The sequence below is a fragment of the Elephantulus edwardii genome, unplaced genomic scaffold (genome assembly GCF_000299155.1).
Source record: "Elephantulus edwardii isolate Elephantulus edwardi_28Jun2011 unplaced genomic scaffold, EleEdw1.0 scaffold00025, whole genome shotgun sequence".
Classification (NCBI taxonomy): Eukaryota; Metazoa; Chordata; class Mammalia; order Macroscelidea; family Macroscelididae; genus Elephantulus; species Elephantulus edwardii.
In genome coordinates, this window is record NW_006399775.1 from 10,147,242 (window position 1) to 10,168,543 (window position 21,302).

Here is a 21,302-nt window from a genome sequence, read left to right on the forward strand (position 1 = left end):
AGAGAGAAGATCAAATAATCTTTGCGGGCCATATGGTCTCTGTCACAACGATTCAACTCTACTGTCATAGCTCTAAAGCAGGAGTAGAAAAATCTGTAAATGAGTGAGGGTGGCAGAGTTCCAATAAAACTTTATTTATGGACACTGACATTTAATTTCATGTAATTTTCATGTGTCACAAAATATTCTACTTATCTGGCTATTTTCCAACTATTTAAAAATATAAAATCCATTCTTAGCTCACCACACAAAGCAGGTGGTGATGCTGGATTTCACTTGTGCACTGTGGTTTGTGACCTATGCATTAAGCCAAGAAAAGTAATGTGAGAGGATAGGGTTGAAGATACAGATTTTGGAAATAACAGTTCTCTCCTATTCTTCGACTTAATAATATTTTTACATGAACTTCCAAATCCTATCGGGGGTCCCAAATTCCTTAGCATGGTAGATGAAGCTATGTGGTTGTTTTCCCTAGATATTTTTTCCGTGTCCTGCTTGTCTTTCTCAGTCATCTTAAGGCCTCACCAAATCATTGATATTTTCAATATACCAAAGGGACTTTGGCCCAATTCATCCATACATAGCTAATGAAGTGAAACCAGAGCAGATGAAAAAGTTTGAAATTAGGGAGATCTGGACAACTGGAGTAGGAAAAATTATAGGTGAAAAGTTTGTAATGGAAGATAAGAAGATGCAGAGTAAGCTTTTAAAGGAACCTGTTGTGTGAGCTTGGATTACAGGCAGGCTTGGGCAGAGACACGCTTTCAAAGAAGTTCAACTGGCTGCCGTCTTGGACAGGGCACCACTGTTTCTGTCTCGGATCAAAATCCAACAGAAAAGTGCAACAATGAATGACTGAAAACCCTAAGTCTCTGTAAACTTTCATTAAAATTAATTAAAAAAAAATCCAACAGACAAGAGATTAACTTTCTACCAGGGCTTTATCTGGTAATTCTCCTCATTCTGATTACCTTTATGGTTTACCCAAATATGAAAAAAAAAATTTAGCTTGTCCGGGTTTTGCTCCCTTGACCATAACTAGCCAGGAAAAAACCACTTCAAAGCCAAGCTATGAACCCATTGTATTTTCCTGCCTTCACAAAACTACCTTTTCTATTCAACTCCATCATCTAGTTTAAGTTTACTTTGGCAATGCTTGTGCCATCTTTGGGCTAGCAGCACAACTGTCTCTCCACTAGGACACCAGAGCTCCCTGAGATACATATATATGTGATGTGCTGTTAAGTCAGAACCTACTTAGCCAACTCTCCAGAGGGTTTTCAAAGACTCTAAAGCACAGGAGTAGATTACCCATCTTTCTTTTGTGAAGCAGCTGGTAGATTCAAACCATGTGCCCTTGGGTTGTCACAGCAACTCTTTATCCACTAGGCCACTAGACACTCTGTTGGCATAATCTATAGTGGGATTTCTTCTTTGAAACAGATTGTTAAGATGAAAACAATAAAGAAATAGACATGTGATTGGATCAACCAATATATAGCAACTGGTTCAGTTCCCAGATAAAAAAAATGTAGGTGGTTAATTCAATTTTGTTGAGTGTCTTGATCGTGGTTGATATGATAAGTGATGGTATCCAGAGACGGGGAGAGGGGTACTCAATCTGCATGGCCTTAATCCCTTATTCCGTAATCATTTTGATTCCTCATTCTAAATAGACTCATTTCAAGGACTCAGATTATTTAGACACCTTAAGCAAAGTCTTTGGGAACACTTAAGGTAACACCAAACACAGTAAATCTATAGTAGCTACTGCCTGGTGTCAGTTACAGTACTGATTGTTCTCAGTTGACATCCCATTGCTCATCTCCACCTGGCAAATCTTATTCCTATTTGTATCTTTTTATAATATTAAAAAAATTGTCATATATACTTAGTGGAATAGAAATAGAGCTTTGCCTATTTCTTCTCAGTAAGTTGTGGTAAGACATGGCAAGTAAGTTGTGGTAAGACTTTTGACATGGCGAGTGAGGAGAATGTTAATTAATATGTATTTGTTTAGCCCTTTATAGTTGACAAAGTGCGTCCACACACACTGTTTCAGTTGAGCTACACAACAGATCTGTGAGTTGAGAGGATGGAAATTTTTACTCTCATTTTACTCTTGAGGAAGCTAAAATAGAGAAAGGTTAATTTGCCCAATATTCTACAGATGGCAATGTTGAGAATATAACCAAGTAAGTTTGACTTCACTTAACTGCCTTCTGGTTTGCTCCAGAAATACCCTTTTACTTTAAGGTTATAGTCCAATCATAAAAAAGAAATTAAAAGAAATTAGGCCCCATAGAACAACAACAACAACAATAATAAAACAAATAGGCAAAATAAACATCAATTGAAAGGATTAATAGAATTACTTTAAAATATGAATGAATTGGAAATCCAGTAAGTAGAATCATCAATTATATGGAGTAATTTCTTTTGATCCTCATTTAAAATTGAGTGAACAAAATTATAACAAACCTGAAATTGACAAGTTACATTAGAAAATTAACAACAGAACAGAAGTAGTTCTCTGTTACATCCTATAGTTAACTCCTTTTATTCCACTTATATCTACTTTCTCATATCTTGAAAACTGACACACACATAGGTACCATCAGTATATATACATCAAATAAATATAAATTTTCATTTACTATATAATAATTAATTTTTAAAATTAAAAAATGACTTAGTATAGGAAGATGTCAGTCACTGGTATTGAATTTTTTTAAAAAGTTTCAGAATTCTCCAAGAATTAATCACAAATATTTTTCCTGTGCTATAATTTTAATTAAACATACTTAATGGTTCTTTTCCCCCCAAAGAACAACTCAAGTCTTAAAAACCCCTATCTCCTTTTAATTAGTAGAGAATACCAATATAATACTTTAAACCAGCAAAACTTTCACATCTTATAATTTTCCAACTAAATCCATACATATATCCTGGAATTTAAAGCAGAACATGGTTAGATAAGTAAAATCGGAGAAATGCTACCTTCCCATCTAATTTAAGATTGTTTATCAAGTTACCTCATCAATGAAATAATAGTCACTCGTTTACATCATTGAGAGTATGCTCAATTTAAGAATTGGAGACTTCTTTCTTGTGAAACATGTAGTATTCTTTCTTACATCAGTTACATTTTGTTATAATTCATTGTAGCTATGAATGCAGCAAATAACACAGTGATATCATCATCTTGAAGCTGCTCTGAAGCTTCCTTTTTCTTCCTTCTCTATCCCCAGAGAGAACACAGAGAATCTAGACTTGCCACTGCAGAGACTAGGTAAAGCAGCGTTTGTCAACTCCAGACTGAACATAAGAATGATTGGTAAGCTTTTAAAATTGCCTTTTACAGGTTCTACCCCTAGAGATCCTGATTTAATTGGTCTAGGGCGTGGTCTGGGTATCAGAATTTCTAAAAAATCTCCCCCAAACAATCTAGTGTGCATCCAGGGTTGAGAACACGGAGTTTACATAAGGATTCTTAAAAAAAAAAAAAGCCCTGAATTCAGAAGGTCTCCCACTGGATTTCTGCTGTATTATCTGTCTAGTGTCCATCCATTTAAGAGTAGCTTTTTAAGATAAGCATACCATCATGCCAATACCATGAAAAGCAATTAACCAATGCTTTCTCCATCTTCACTCTGCAAGCAGCAAGAATGTGTTTCTTTAGAAATACTGAAGGAAGAATACCTCCTTTCCCTCTCACCTTCTCTTTCCAGTTCTTATTTAGCCACATTTGTGTGGTATTTTAAGTTTACAATGTCATGATAAGAATTTGGTATTATTTTTATATTAAACAAGCTACAACACACGCTTTACTATTCGTAGCAAACGGATATACACAACAACAACATTATTAACGGCAAACTTGACTCTCATGTATAAGAGTGTGCACCTCCTACCATCATATCCTTTGGGGGATATATCCCTGGTTTGCACCTTGGGAGCTATGGCTCTCTTGCCATAAGTATGGTTGTCATAACTGTTGTATTCAAATGAAGTCTTGGAATATTTCTCAAGTTCCTTGGCCAAGTTGGAACGAGGTGTGGTTGTGGGGACATTATTTCTGTAGCCATATTGAGGGATCTCTAGTTGCTTTACAAAGCACATTGGCCTGTAAGGAAAAGAAAACAAAAAATTTGCTTTATTATGGCTCTGCAGAAAATAGGATTTGAATGAAAATGACAATATTGGTACATCAGAAACTTTCACTAAAACAATATTTTGATGTCCCATACAAAGGATCAAGTGTATTTTAAGGATGTAACATCAATTAAGTTGTTTAAAATCACTTTAACAATTAAAAGGATGAAAATAAAATGCAATTTTTCCTTTTAGGAGATCATCTATGAATAATGAAGACAGGACTTTTGATGGTGGAAATGATTTTCCTATCAAAACATTTTCTTTTTCAGTAGTTACAAACAACAGTAGAATTTACACATAAGTAAAATAACAAGACATTTATTTAAAAAAAATAAGAGAATATGGAAGACAGGAAAACATATGAAGACAAATTAGATAAAAATTGATCTATTTGAACATGCAGGAAGATACTTTAATACTTTAAATATTTTTACCTAGTAGTCTTTTATTTTTTAGATTAGAATATTTCAGTGGGTTTAAATTTGAGTATTCATATTCTATTTTGTTTATGTACTATGTCTATTTCTCTCTCTCTTAGGAAGAATTTCTAATTTTTATTTTTAAATAATTTTAGACTTATAAAAAGCTGTAAGAGTAGGAAAGAGTTCCCTTACCCCTTTCTTCCAACTTCCCTAGTATTAACATCTTATATAACTACAGGACAATCACTCAAGTCAGGAAAAAATTTTTATGCTCTTATGAACTACAGACTGTATGTGGCTTTAACCAATTTTTTCTACTGATGTTCTTTTTCTGTTTCAATGTCCATCCAGGACCCCATGTTGTATGTACTTGTCACGTTTCCTTAGTCTCCTCCATCTGACTGTCCACTGTTTTTGTTTTTCATTTGAAGAGTACTGGTTAATTATATCATAAATTTGGTGTAACTTAGTAGTAAGGAGTTGTGTTGTCAACTCAAAAGCAAACAATTTGAATCCACAAGCTGTTCTGGGAAATCTCCTCCTGTGTGAATTACAGCCACTGAAAACTCGCTGGAGGATCAGCTGCGCCTTGGTTCTGACTCAATAGCAATGAACAACCAAAACAAGATAGAAACATTTAACTGGGAGAGTAATAGTCTATTCTGTTTCTTTCTCTGTATTTTTCAATGGAAATATTTTTTAAAAGGTTTCTGTTCTTACATAAGCATTATTTTTTTAAACACTCTAATGCTGAAAATGAGAAAGACCTGAAGTGCTTGCTTCAGAAGGTCAAGGACTATAGTCTTCAATATGGATTGAAGCTCAACATCAAAAAGACAAAGATTCTTATCACTGGGCCAATTGGCAGCACCATGATAGATGGAGAAGAAGATTGAGGTTAACAATTACAGCTTGCTCGGCTTCACAATCAACACTCTTAACACCAGCAGACAGGAAATCAAAAGACAAATTGCATTGGGAAAACCTGTTGTCAGGGACCTCTCCAGGGTGATGAAAACAACGATGTCAGTCTAGAGACAGAGGTGCGCCTAATCCAAGTCATGGTCTTCACAATTACCAAGGATGACAGAAGAAAAATTGTTGCCTTTGAGTTGTGGTGCTGGTGAAGAGTCTTGAACATACCATGGACTGCTAAGAAAACAAATAGGTCTGTCTTGGAGAGAGTGGAAACCAAGTTTCTCCTTGGAGGCTAGGATTTTGAAGCTTCTTCTCACATACTTTGGGCATGTGGCTAGGTGAGACTGGTCCTTGGAGAAAACCATCATGCTTGGAAGGGTGGACGGACAGTGCAGGAGAGGAAGACCCCAGATGAGATGTATTGATACAGGAACTAGGATAAGAGGGGTTGGTGTGTTGGAATTAGTGAGACTGGCTCAGGAGAGGGCAGAGTTCAGAGCTGCTGTACATAGGGTCGCTATGGCTCGCAGGTGACTTGATGGCACTTAAAAGCAACAACAACAATGAGAGAAACAAAAACTCATGAACAATGAGTCAGAATTGATACACAGCTGAATTTCTAGTGGGTTTCTGAGGCTTTAAAGCATATGGGAGGAGACTGACCATCTTTCTCCCACAGAAACACTGATAGATTCAAACCACCAGAGAAGAACTACCTTAGCAGTTAGCAGGAACTCCCTATGGACTATGCCACCAGGACTCCATTTAAATGAAAGGGAGCCTGCAATTTTAAGGGCAGAATGATTTCCTTAGATTATTTCTGTTGCCTTTCTTGCTTACATAAAATGTATTAAATAATGATCCAGCAATGACTAATGTTTTCACAGGAAAAACCATGAATTCATATATTGGTGTTAGGTTTACAGTTAGGATTACAGTCAATGAATGAAGGTAATAGTTTTTTGAGCAAGATTTCATTTCTTGATTATTAGTAGTGGATTTGGAAATATTATTGATATCTGAAATAGAGGTATGGAATCATACCATATATATAAAATGTAAAAACGGACAGACTTATACTGTAAAGTAGAAAATATCTTTGACATTAGAAGTATAAACAATATTGTGATTATTTTCTACCTGTGAAATGGTAAACTAAGGTTTAAGTCTTTACCTTTCGTAACTTATTTCCACAAGTATCGTGTGAATATCCATGTAAACATGCTTTTTCTTGGATCTTCTCTCTTTCTGAACATTGAGCTTATATGTAATCACAAAATATTTATTCTTACATTAGAAAGAGAGACTTTAAATGCTATTTTGGTAATCATAGAATATTTGTTCTTACTTTAGGAATAGAGATTTTAAATGCTATTTTGCTCTTTATAATTACTAAAGTACTACACAATTCATAGACAAAGACATTTTGAAGATACAGAAATATAAAAAGAAAAAATCAGCTATAATTCTATTAGGGAGAAAAACTGTTAAGGCTTTAGTGTATTTTTATGGTTTATTTTATGTTTATGCAAAATAGAAGCTTATTCTTTTATATCTTTTACCCATAACCTTGTATGGTATTTTAATTTTACTTTCTCTCACACAGACATTTAAAGAAAATTTCTTAATAGGTGTATTATATTCCTATTAGTTGTTATTGTATACTGTAGAGTCAGAACTGGCCCGTAGTTGATCCTCCAGTGGGTTTTCAGAGGTAGTTAAGCGCATGGGAGGAATTGGCCATCCTTCTCCTGTGGAACAGCTGGTGGCTTTCGATCGTGTGCCTTCGAGATTGCAGAACAGCTTCCTGCCACTTGTTGTTGATTGCCATCGAGTCAAGTGTGACTCATACCAACTCTATGAACAAAAGACCTAATGCCTTTCCATAACTATTGTCAATACCAAGTTCATAGAGTTTCCAGAGGCATATGGTTTAGGAAGTGGATGCCACTCCTGCTTCCAAATCTGTTTTACAGATGGGAGCTCCACCAAACACTGTCCACACTGGGAAGCCATTCTGGTATTTGATACCCCAATGGTACACGGTTCAGCATCACAGCAAACCCACGCTACTTCATATTACACATTGACAAAGAGTGATGTACAAAGTGGAAGAGTGTTCTTCCAGATATAACAACACTCGTTTCATTTAGCAGTGGTTAAGTGTCATCAAGTTGAATACGACTGAGAGTAAGTTTTGCACAAAAGACCTGACCTCTGTTCTATAACTGACATAATTTCTGTACAGAACTCTGTTCAGTAACTAACATAATTTCTGTACATTTATAGAGTTTAGAGAGTTTGTAGAGTTTAGAGAGTTTGTAGAGTTTCCAGAGGCATCCAATTTAGGAAGTGAATGCTACTCCTGCTTCCCAGCATAAACCAATCTGGAAGCTCATCCAAACATTGTACATAATGGGTAACCATTATGGTGTTTGACAAGACTATGGAACAGTGTGAAGCATCACATCAACACCAAATAGTTCCTGCTACAAGGCCACCCCAAAGAATTACTTTTTCAAGGTTACATTGCATTTTATGTGATTATTATTGATGGAAAAAAAAGTTTGAGGTTATCAATGACTTCATTTTACATGGATGCAAAATAAACACCAATGTTAACAGTCAAGAAATCAAGACATACTACATTGGAAAAAAATTGACTGTCAAGGACTACTCCAAAATGTTAAAGAGCAAGGATGTCGGATTAAAGACTAAAGTGTACCTTGCCCCAAACCATGGTCTTTTCTATTATTTCCTATGCATCTTAAAGTTCAACAATGAATAATGATGGCAAAAGAATAGATGCCTTTGAATTATGGTGTTGGAAAAGAGTACTGAATATCCCATGGACCACCAAAAGGAAAAAGAATTTTATCTTGAAAGAAGTGAAGTCAGGGTGCTCCTGAAAGGCAAGATCTCACATACTTTGTGCATATTTTCAGGAGAGACAAGTCTTTGAAAAAAGAAATTATGTTGGGAGATGTGGAAGTTCGGAGAAAGAGAGGAAGACTCAACAAATTGGACTGACACAATAACTGTAACAAGGGGTTCGAGCATGACAGAGATCACTAAGTCAGTTCAGCGTAAGGCAAGGTTCAGATCTGTTCAAAGAGTTGCTGTGATTGTGGTCAACTAGATGGCTTTAACAGCAATAAACACACACACACACACACACACACACACACACGGATCTATGGTGGCTTAGTGGCAAAGAGTTGCAGTGCCAGCCAAGAGGCTTGTAGTTCTAATCTACCAGCTACTCCATGAGAGAAGGATGGGCAGTCTCCTCATATCTGACCCGAATACCTGCTGGAAGGTCAGCTATGAGTTGGTAGTTGGTTTTGACTTGAATAGTACACAGCAACAACAATAATCACACACACACACACACACACACACACAGACACTGATGAGGTATACTGAAAAACCAGACACTAGATAAAGAGTAAACTAACTTGTCCTAGAAAAACTGTAGCTAGAATGATTCTTGGAAGAGAAGATGGCAAGATTTCATCTTATATGCTTATTATCAACAAGCATCAGTTCTTGGAGAAAGATATTCTGATAAAATAGAGGATTGATGAAAAAGAGAAAGACCCTCAATGAGATGGATTGACAGCGTGTTTGTCAATGTTGGGCTCAAGCACAGTAATGAATGTGTGGACAGTAGAGCACAGGGCAGTGTTTCATTTTGTTGCACACAGGGTTTTGCTGTCAGTTGGAATTGACACAGCAGTACCTAACAACAACAAAATTATATACTACAGGGTACATTATGATGTTGTGCATCTTTGATATATCCTAAAATATAGCTGTGGTAAGAAACTACACTGCAGTCTGAAAGCACACGCTCAAATCCACCAGCAGCTCCATGGGAGAAGGATGGGCAATCTGTTCTCATGTAGTTAACAATCTCTGAAAACCCACTGGATGGCCAGCTATGGGTCCTGACTCAAAGGTACACAACAACAACAAAACAACAACACAACAACATATAACTTTTCCACCATAGGATTTCCTGAATTGTAATCTTTACAAGAGCATACTACTATTATCTTCTGTTGGTGGGTTTGAATGTACAAACATTCTTTCAACAGTTGAATACTTATTCATTGAGTTATCAGGGCTCACTATATACTATTGTACTCCATTTTATATTATATTTGCTATTATAACTTGTCTAATAAAGAAATTTTAAAATATCTTATTATATATTTAATTTTGCTTAGTTTTGAGATAATTACAAAGTTTTAATAACTATATTTTCAAAGAAAGTAAATAAACTTTTATGTTACTGTTATGTTCTAGTAAATGGATTCTGACTCATAGTGACCCTTTGAAGGCTATAATGGAACACTGTCTGGGCCTGTGTCATCCTTGCTGTGATTGCTGTTCAAGCCCACTGCTGTGATCACTGAGCTCATTCATCTCACTGAGGGTATTTCTCTTTATTCACCTTATGTTTTACTAAGCATAATGTCTTTCTCCATGGGTCGGGACTTTCTGATAATAAACCAAAAATATGTAATATTAATTCTTCCCAACATCTAAGGAACATTCTGACAAGACTTCTTCTAAGACAGACTTGTTTACCTTTCAATGTTCTTTGCCAACATCATAACTCAAATGCATCAATCCTTCTTCAGGCTACCTTATTAATTGCTCTTCTTTCTCACGCATATGAAGTAGTTGAAAATAGTGGATTGGATCAAGTGCACCTTTGTTCTCAAGGTGATGTTTTGCTTTTAAATACTTTACATAGCTCTTTAGGTATCTTGCTTAATAATTTATTGATACTACCTTTATAGTGACTATAACAAAAGGCTTAAGAAAGTGACAGTTGTGATAATGATGCTGGATAGAGCAATGTTTTCTTCTGTAAACAGAAGAACCCTATGAGTTGGACCTAACTTGATAGCACCTAACAATAGCAGTAATGGTTAAATACCCAATTTACTTACCAAATCACCAACTTATTTATTTCACTAATTTACCTTATTTATTTCTCATCTAATTTATAAAATATATAAAGTTTAATTGAATATCAACTGTTTTAAAGACATTTTACCAGGCAATATGGATGTGTAACAGAATAAACCTCAGAGTTTCAGTCCGCGTGCCTTCTGAGGTTACTTGGAATGTGATGGTGTTTTAACAAAGTGCGATGAGAATTCTAAGAAGTGGTCACTTTTAACTTCGGCAAGAAGTTAAGTTTCAATTGAGAAGATGAAGTTTGAATTTTTTTTTAGGTTTTTTGGCATGGGTAACATTATAAAGATAAAGTTTAGAGTGAAGTGAGAAAACATTCTAAGGAGAAAAAATAACCACTAGTAAAACTAAAGTTCTGGACACAGGAAATCTAAACAATCCTGGCAGATAGCAAACAATAAGTTAATTGGCATTCATATTGGTAGAAAATTCAGCTTGTAGGCAAAGTAAAAAAATCTTGGTTCTTGAAAAAGTAGAAACCCTAATCCTTAAAAGGTTAGGTCAAGGTCAAGTAAAGGGAATCTACAGCTAAAGCAGTTAGAAGATAGGACTTCCAGTGAGAAAAGGGAGACTCCAATGGGGTTCTTTGGTCTAAAATGTTGAGAAAGGGATTAAAAATTTGAGTAGATCGAAAGTACTTACTTTAAGTCTTAGTTTCCTACAGAAAAAATTATTTGAAGAGTATTTTAAAGCCTAAGTGTTAAATGATTATTTCTCCACCTCTCCTTTCTAGTCTCTTCCCTTATCACACTGAATGAGCACTGCTATGTTCTAGACACCTTGGGAATACAAAGATGAGTAAGAGAGTGAGCTTGTCTCTAAGGAATCCACAGGGTGCAAAATCAGTGTTTGAAGTGAAAGTCCTTTGTAACTGGAGAACACATTAGAGCCTTGTTGTGTGCCATCTAGTCAGAACCAACCTATAACTAACCCTCCAGCAGGTTTTCAGAAGCAGTAAATCACAAAAGAGATTGCCCATTCTTCTCCTATGGAGCAGTTGGTAAGCTCGAACTGTGTGCCTTTGAGACTGCAGTGCAGCTTCTCATCACAAGGCCACCATAACTCCAGATAAGAGCCTTAGAGGCCAGAAACTGCAATGTGGATTGATAGTCAATAGTCCCTGGGGTGGATCACGGTCACCTCTGTAAATGAGAGTAGTGGTCTTTGTTTTGTTAAAGGCCTTGTCCTATGACAAACTCAAACCCAGCAGGAGGCTCTTGGTGAAACTTTTCTTGTAGATGTAACTATGTTTACCCAAAGCTGCCTGATATATTGACAGTGCAGCCTTCCCTTGCACTAACCTGAAAAAAGAGATCCTTAATCATAAAGCTGCAGAAACATTGGAAAAGAACTGAGCTCTAGCTTTCATATCTAAACTATAGACTTCCATTTGGAAAAAATTGATATTGGCAATGAACTAAATTCCTTGCCAGTCACAATCTGCCCATGGTGCTTCTTATTTAAATGTGTGCTAAACATCAGTCTATGGGATAAAAACTACAATTAAAAGTACAGCCCCCAACAACTTTTCTAAGAATAGTGCCAAGACAGGGTTTCTTTCTACCTAACATTTTAGGGTTCTGATCAAAGTTGTTGTTAGATGCCATCGAGTCAAGCATGACCATGGTGACCCTATGAACCACAGACCTCAATCTTGTCCTATCCTTTGTCCTCCTCACACTCTTTGATACACTTGAGCCTACTGCTGCAGTCACTGTCTCAATCCATTTTGTTGGGGGTCTTCTTCTCTTTCCCTGTGGATACCTTTCCAAGTACAGTATCCCTTTCCAAGGCATAACCTCTCTTAGCAACATGTCAAAAGTATGAGAGAAGAAATTTCACTATCCTTGCTTCCAAGGAGCACTCTGGCTATAACTTTTCCAAGATATACTGTTGATTCTTGTGACATTGCATAGGACATTCAGTACTCTACTCAATACCACAATTTAAAGGCATCAATTCTTCTGTCATCCATCTTCAGAGTCCAGCCCTCAGATGTATAGCAAGTTATTGAAAAGGTTATGGCCTAAATCAGATATACTTGAGTCTTCTTAAGATTGACATCATTGCTCTTCAGTGTTTTGGAGAGGTCCCTGATTTTCTGACTGCTGGCTTATTGTGGATCCAAGTAGGATGGAATCATTGATAGTTCCAAGCCTTTCTCCATTTATCATCATGTTGTCTGTTGGTTCAGTGGTAAAAACTTGTTTTCTTGATATTGAGATATAACCCACGTAGTGTTTGATCTTTTGCAGCAGGTCCTCATTTTCAGCAAGAAAGGTTGTGTCATCTGTATATTATCGGTTGTTGGTAAATTTTCATCTGATCCTGATGCCACATTCTTATTCAGGAGTTATTTGCTCAATATATAGACTGAATGAATATAGAGAAAGGATGCTGTTGTTGTTAGGTGCCGTCAAGTCGTAAATGACTCATAGCGACCCTATGAACAAAAGGCCTGAGCACTGTTCAAACAGAGTTTCCAGAGGCAAGTCATTTCAGAAGTGTATGCCACTCTTGCTTCCAGGCTACGCTGGCCTAGTAGACAGAAAATTATGCTACCAAGCTGAAGGTGGGTGATTTTCAGCTGCGGCCCTCGGCCAGGTTCAAATTGTTTTCCTGTCAACATTCTTCTAGGTGCATTGCTGTACAGAGGTAACTTGTGGTTGCTGTGATGCTGAACACTGGGACACTGATGTGCCAAACGTGGTAAGAGAAAGGATATAACCTTGTTATACACCCTTCTTAATTTTAAATAAGGCAATGTTCCTTTGTTCCATTCAGACAACAAACTCTTGGTTGAGGTATAGATTTAGGATGAGCACAATTAAGTGTTCTGGAATTCCCATTCTTCTCAATGTTAACCATAGTTTGTTTTGGTCCACACAGTTAAATGCCATTACATAGTCAGCAAAATAAAATACAGACAGACATTCTTTTGGTATTCTCTGATTTCAGTCAGGATCCACCTTTTACCATCAATGCTATCCCTGATGCCATAGCCTTTTCTAAATTCAGCTTGAACTTCTGGAAATTCCCTTTCAATTTACTGTTCTAGTCAGTTTTGAATTATCTTCAGCTATATTTTGCTTGTAAGCGATATTTATGATATTGTTCAGTAATTGCCACATGCTGTTGGATCATCTTTATTGGGAATGGAAACAAATATGGATCTCTTCCATTTTCCAGACAGCTATCCTCTAAATTTCTTGGCATTGACTGAAGATTACGTCCAGGGTTTCATTTGTTATTTGAAACATGTTGATTAATATCCCATAAATTCCTGGGGCCTTATTTCTTGGTAGTGTCTTCAATTTGAACTTCTATCTTTGCCACCATTGTCATTTATTCATACGAAATGTTTTCAGTGTTGACCAATTCTTTTTGGTACAGTGATTATGTGCATTTTTTCCATCTTCTTTGGATGCTTCCTGCATCATTCAAGCTTCTCAGTATTGCATCTCTCAGTATTTCAATTCGATGCTTGAATTTGATTTTCAATTTTTGTCAGCTTGAAAAATGCCATGTGTGTTCGTCCCGTTTTATCCTCTGACTCCAGCTTTTTGCACATTTTGTTACAAAATTACTAATATTTCTTCATTCAACATGACTTTTCATGTATTTTTGAAAAAATATCTTTGGCTAATAATCATCTCTTTTAAGACTAATATACCCTCAAAGTTCTGGAATTGGGCTCATGGTTGGGTTTCTTGTGCCAGCTTTGCTAATGACTTATGAAGAGAAATGGGGCCTATGGTGAGGGGGTTAGGCTGTATTCAGTCTTTTAATTTACAAATTAATGAACTATAAGCATTGAAATATCAGTGTCCTGGTGAAATTTTTAATTATTAATGTGATAAATTTAGAAATATATTACAATTAAACATATTGAAGGATTATCCCTGAATGAATAGTAAGACCATAAAGAGTTTGTACTTTTATTTATTGCATATTTCACATTTTCTATAATGGCTTTAGCTTTTCTAATGAGAGAAAAAGAGAGTTTAATTATTGTGGTAAAATCCACTAAGAAAGTTATGCTATAATGTATAATCAGATCCAAGGAGATATTAATATACTTTTCCTACTGATTCTCTCCAAGTAATTTATCTTAAAGAAATAATTAGTAGAAGCAAAATATTCTATACAGAGAAATGAAATATTTATTATTATCTCTTTAATAATAAAAGTTGGAAACCTATATCTATACAGTAGAGTTTTTATTTTGTCACTGAGGTTGTATCTATACATTAGAATATATGTACTTATTAAAATGACAGTTATGATTACTATGAAAACATGTCGTTGGTATGATTTAAGTAAGAAGTAAGAACATATAATGATTATGATGGATTACAAGGGGGCAAAGACTTAAAGGAAATATGTAAAAATGAAAGTAAAATAAAAGGGGTATGACATCTCCTGACTCAATGATCATCCTTTCATAAACTTGAAAAAAGGGAGTAGGTTTTTTCCCTATTATAACATTCAGTGATTAAGTGATTTCAGGGAAGTTAGTTAACCTTTCTGCACTTCGAATTTGCTTGCTTGTCAAGTGGGGATAATAACACCTACTCCCGCCTACCACACAAGGCGTCTGAGGATAAGAGGAGATGACAGTTTTGAAGTCTTCTTTTTTTTTTAAACATAAAAGTGTAAGGTGGTATTACCATCACTACTACATTTTCAAAAACATTAACACCATCCTGTAAGCTGACTTGATGCCCTTCCTTTCAAATTAGGATAAAATTTCTTTGGGCATTTTATTAAATTTTTAAAGCTTCTCTTTCTTCTAGCACTTACAGAATTATGAAAGATCAGGGCCAGCAACATTTTATCTACTTCTCTTATTTGGAAGCTTCTAGTGGGTAAAAGGACATCCAGAGAGGGGGAAGTGATTTTTTGCTCTCTTGCTGTTATTGTTGTTAATTGCTCTCATAAAGTTGATCCCAAGTCATAGCAACCCCACGTGTGCTGAGTAGAACGGCTCCATAGGGGTTTCAAGATTACGACCTTTGGGGAAAAGTCTGAAAGGTTAATCTAGTAGTGAACAGCTTAATGGTTGGTGCCATCTATCATTTACTAGGTTACGTGTGGGACCCAGTTTTCTTGATTTCCTGTCCAGTTATATCCTTTATTTCTACCATTACCTAAGAAAATCAGTCTCATCTAGTATCCCAAGCACTCTGCAGAATCTTTTCAATTAGGTTAGAAGAACTCTCTTGAATATGATACATTCCATGTTTGGGAAATACCTTAGGACTCGGTCTGATGCCTGATTGGATTTTGACACATCACAGCTCTGGTGTTTTTCTTGGGCCTTTGCCAGTTTCTCTGCTGCAGCAATAGGGCATCCAGAGAGGCTGCAATTACAGAAAGGGAATTTAATTGTCTTGTCTCCAATAATTTCACAATACACTGATTCAATTACCACCTACCACCTTAGTCAGCACAAGAAGACTCCAAAGGGTGAGAGGAAGTTTGTCAGACCTTTCATAGACATTCTCCATAAAATTAATTTGGAGAGGTGGATTATTTTTCTGTTATTTGTTAAAGAAATTAATACATGTTCCTGGTTTGCATGTTCTCGTTCTTGTTTCCAATAGACAATAATGATGACCATGTCATGTTTTGAACTGTAACCAGTCAAATTCCATGTCATTCAACATAACATGAGATAGTTAAATTTTTAGAAAGAGGTTTCCATTTCATTCTATGATAGTTAACATTTTCTGGAGATAGTTTGTGTGGGATGAGCTCAAGGATGGCAACTGACTGATTTGGGACCAGAAGATGGAGCTCTAAGCTGAATCTATAAAATCTATTGAAAAGGCTTTTGCTTGTCTGCCTAACCTTAGTTTTTTGTTGTTGTTCTCCACAGAAAGAAAAATGTAAATGGAGAAAACAAAATAAAATCTAGCATGACAATAAAGTGGTTTTTTCCCCTGAACTATATTTTGAACAATATTTGCTTGATCTAATGATTGACTTTTATTTGCTTAAACCTATTGTTTATGGAATCATGATGTCTGCTATGTATATCTATCAATGAGTATATCAGCACACCTACACAGCTCCTCCATGGATAAGCAATGTTCTGAAAATATACTACTGTGTTAAAATTTGATGAAGTGACTGATATTGTAAACGTTACATCACAGCACTTAGCATATACCTTATGCTTTGTCAGACTATCTAACTTCTCTTCTTTCTATAGAGGAGAGGAAATTTTCTGAATGACAAACAGATATAATCTGTTTTATTACATTTTTAAGGAAAAAGTTACCAGTCAGGCAAGCAAAAAAGAAAGCAATGTGGCATTTATTTTCTACTCTCCTGGTATGATTTTTATATAAGTCTGGGTAGCTGATAACTACAAGTCATAAGAGAAATTTAAACAGAGTCATTTTTAAGCTACCGAATTAAAAATAAAACAAAACTGACTGTGGTGAGATGAAAATTATAAGCCACTGAGTAACCAACACTTAAGAAGTCTGAATAGGACAGAAGAGTAAATAAGAGGAATTTATTAAAAAAAAAAGTGATTCTGAGTCTGCTTTTTCATTTGAGCAGCAGTAGAGTAAAAAAAAAAAAAAAAAAAAAACCCAAAATCGAAGATCAAACTACTGGCCTGGCACACTTCCTTCTCAAATGTTCCACTAACCAACCCTTCTGGACATCTGCTAGTATTGTGATAATATCCAATTCGATAGCCTGAAGCATTAGCATAGTTACAAAGGACAATCAGATTAAATCATATTCTACAAATTCCTTTTAGTGATGCAATCCGTACGTTTTTAATTTTATGTAGGAGTACAACCCCTTCTCTTTCCACAGAGGCTGAGTCTTTACTGCATTGTATCTATATATTATAACCGGTCATGACTTCCATTTCAGATTTTAAACCATGGATAGCATCTTGCAGGGAATTGCTATTCCCTCATGAAAAGATAAGAGTTGATTACTATGATAAAAACAAAACAAAACCCAACTAATCTTAAAAAAAAAAGAATCTATGAGAATCAGTAAAACAATTCAATCTGCAAGAGAGGAATCTAAGTATTTGCCTCTTCCATGCAGTACATGACAGCACTCTTCATTCTTTAAAAGTGATACACTAAGGACCATCTGTCTTCTTCGGCAAGAAAGATGTGCACATGAAAGAATACTCCCTCAGAAGGGTTTGCCAGGAATGCCACTGTCGGGAAACACTTTCCCTCCAGCGTAGAATCCAGTAATGCTTTGCTTACCTTCTGTGAGAATTCCTGTTGCTATTTACATGCCCTCGCCCTGTGCAGCCCGGAGTAGGACACTTGAGAACATTTTCATGCATGGCAAGAACTTGACAAGGAGAGGCAAAGAAAACAGCCCAGTATTAAAACACAGAAATGGTCAGAATACAAGAATACGCAATAATTTTAACAAAGGCTGTGTTAGTATATACAACAGACGGTCCTACAAACACTTGTGATGGGCATGGTCAGGAAAACACATGTAGGGAAAAAAAGAAGAGTGTTTTATCCTTATTCTAATTTGCATGCAAAGCAGGGTTTCTAGAGGAGGGGAATTATGAGGTTAGAAAATACAGTAATTAAATTGTTTCTGATGGGCTAGTGAAGCAAAGGACCCTCAATATCTATTTTCATACAGAAGCACTGAATATTGATTAGCCATGTAATAGCATGTTTATTGGTAGTTTTAAAAACATGCCTATACTTTGGAAACACAAAGTATTATGAAAGCGTGGTGGTCATGGGTGAGGAGAAGACGTTAAAATTGTTGTTAAAGAATATGAATTTAAATAATCCTTTTAAAATTTAACAATCAAGTATTTTATTATTCTCTAAGTAGAATGAGCAAGAACAGTAGATGTTATGTAGTTTACCATTGTGAAATTAACACATAGGAAAGACAGCATGGGCATGCTCTCAATATGCTACGAGGCCTGCTGTTAGGAGATATCTTTAAATTTACCCACTTTGTGATAATGAACACATGCTTATTGGCTTATTCTCCTTCTTCTTGTACTTTGTGAACATTCCACTGTTTTGGATTATTAGAGATGACTAGTATAGGCTATAGGTGCAGGTGCAAAATCAGAGAAGGTTGACCCATTACATTGACCTCTTCAACAAGATACTTTACTCATTTGGAATTTTTATGAATTCCAGGACAGTGAATGCCTATTGATGCATTCCTTGGTAGAAATGTTTATTTAATGAAAAGATAACATGGAAGATTTATCAAAACCAAGTATTTCTCCCCAAATTATTTGACTTTTTTAAATCTCAAGAATAATAATGTATCTCCTTGAAATCTATAGGTCTTGCTTTTGGTACAACAACCTATTTCCACATAATGTTGTTGTTCTTTGAGTCCATGTCTTTTCTCCTTCCTAGAGTCGTTACAAGTCAGAACTGATTGCATGGTGCACAACAGCAAACCAGAGTCTATATGTGATCTACTTGTATTGTTCCTGCCTAACCCTTAGATATGGTGGGTGTTTGATAAAGAGTAATCCATCCCCAAAGCACCAATTTACGACTAACTTTGGGACATGACTAGAAGGGCATTACAAGAGATCTGTTCTCTGCTGCTATGTGAGCAGAATTCTTTGCCTCATTTCCTCTGTGCTCTTCCTTTCTTTCAAAGGAAGCTCTTCATATGAGTTAATAGTTTCATCATAAATTAGAAGACATTGATTTACTATAAATCAATTTTCAATTTTTTTCTCATTTTCTATTGTCTTGTTTTAAAAACATATAAATACTTTCCCAGACAGCATCTCTCTTCAGCTAAAATGCACCTCTGTCTTTCTGATCACTGTTAAACTTTTTGAAAACAAGGTTGTCCTTGGATATAGCAAGTAATTTTCCTGTTTTCCTATGGTACTATCCCAAATTGATGATGTCTCCATTTAATGCTAAGTGAGGACATAGACTCTTGTCACCACCAAATAGGATTTCTATTTGAGATTAAATCTATTTTTTTTCTTTGCCAATTTAAGCTACCTCTATTACCTCCACATGACACATATATCTCACACGTCTGTGCTATGATTGGATTGTTTGTCTTCTTCTTGTTGAGTTGTTGCAGTTTTCTGTATATTTTAGACATGAAACCTTTGACGAAGTACACTACCTCTTCCTCTGCCCCCCGCCCCAAGTCTGGATGGAGGTTCTTTTTTTACTCTTTTGGTAAAGTCTTCTGATGAGCATAAGTATTTAATTTCTAGGACATTTCCGTTATTTAAACAATCTTTTGTTGTTCTTGTGTTATCGGTTATGTTTAGCACACTACTTATTCCAAAAATTAGATTCTCTAATTTTGACCCCATATTATCTTCCACGAACTTTACAGTGCTATCTTTGCTATTTAGGTATTTGAACCATTATGAGTTAATTTTTGTGCTAATCCTATTTGTTAAAAAGATTTTTTTTATGATTGAAATGACTTTGACATTAACCTGTATGCTACTCTATGCTGAAGACAAACTGTCAGTAGATGGACAGAGTTACTTCTGCTTTATCAGTTCTATTCCATGTCTATATTCTGTTATTGAACCTCTACTAGGCTGGTTTGCTTCCCATTGCTACAATAGATGCTCTGAGATGGGAAAATGTAGGAGTTCCCTGATTTGGTTGGGACCTTTTTCCAAATAAAGTTGAACATTTTTTTTTTTCCATGTCAGGAAACCATATTGGGATTTTAATTGTTCTTGTATTATACCTGTAGATTACTTTTGATAGTATTGACATTTTTATAATTTTAAGTCTTCTAATCCATTACCATGAAATGTTTTCAAAAGACATGTAGATGTCTTCTGATTGTTTGCAATAGCCTTTTAAAGTTTATCTCCTATAAATCTTTTACTTCCCTGTTTAGGTTTATTTCAAGGTATTTTATCTTTTTGGGTGCTACAGTAAATGATATTGATTTTTAAAATTTTCTTTTTATAGTCCTCCTTGTTAATTTGGAGAAACTGATTTTTTGGTGTTAATTTTGTACCCAAGCACTTTACTCAACTATTCTCTTTTCCAGTAATGTTCTTGTGCAATCTTTGAGATTTTCTGTGTTTACTGTTGTTAGTTGCTGTGGGGTGGACTATGATTCATTGGGACCCTATGAACAACAGATCAGAACCTTGTCCTATCCTGCACATTGTCATGGTTTCCACCATGATCAATTCTGTTGTTGTTGTTGTGTTACTTCATCTCATTAAAGTCTTCCTATCTTTTGCTGACTCTCTACCTTTGCCAGCATCAGGTCTTTTTTCAAGGACTGGCCCCTCCCAGAAACATGCCCAATGTAACTGAGATGAAGTTTCACCACTTTTGCCTCTAAGGAGCACCCTTGTTGCACTTCCTCCAAAACAGATTTGTTTGTTATTTGGTCTGTGCATGGTATATTCAACATTTTTTGCCAACACTATAATTCAAAGGCATCAGTTATTCTTTGCTCTTCTTCCTTACTCATTGCCTATCTTTTCACATAAATAGTAAGCAATGGGGCTGCACCTACCAGGGATCATGTACTACACAAAGAGTTTTCTTTTCCTTTTTTTCTTTATGGCTCTACCTAGGACTTTCAGTATATTAACAAACAAGTGTAGGGGATAAAAGGGATAAAATTCCATTCTTGATTGCAAAGAAGATGGTTTAAATCTTTCCTCATTGAGAGTAAAGTTGGCAATTATTTTTGTATATATGACCTTAATTATGTTGAGAAATTCCTCTTTTATTTATATTTTGTAGAATGGTTTTGAATAGAAAATGTTGTTAGATTTTTATTAATGGAGTTCGATTATTAAAT

General features: G+C 35.6%; 1 protein-coding gene across 1 annotated transcript in view; it reads right to left on the bottom strand.

Moving 5' to 3' along the window:
* The window catches only part of MYT1L (myelin transcription factor 1-like), a 288,999-nt gene that overhangs the window by 151,826 nt on the left and 115,871 nt on the right, over window positions 1-21,302 (bottom strand). The window contains exons 7-9 of the mRNA XM_006882851.1: window positions 17,741-17,831; window positions 15,746-15,853; window positions 3,915-4,126 (exon numbers count right to left, since the gene is read on the bottom strand). Of these exons, the coding sequence (XP_006882913.1) occupies window positions 3,915-4,126; window positions 15,746-15,853; window positions 17,741-17,831 (411 nt within the window). The remainder of the gene's footprint in view (window positions 1-3,914; window positions 4,127-15,745; window positions 15,854-17,740; window positions 17,832-21,302) is intronic.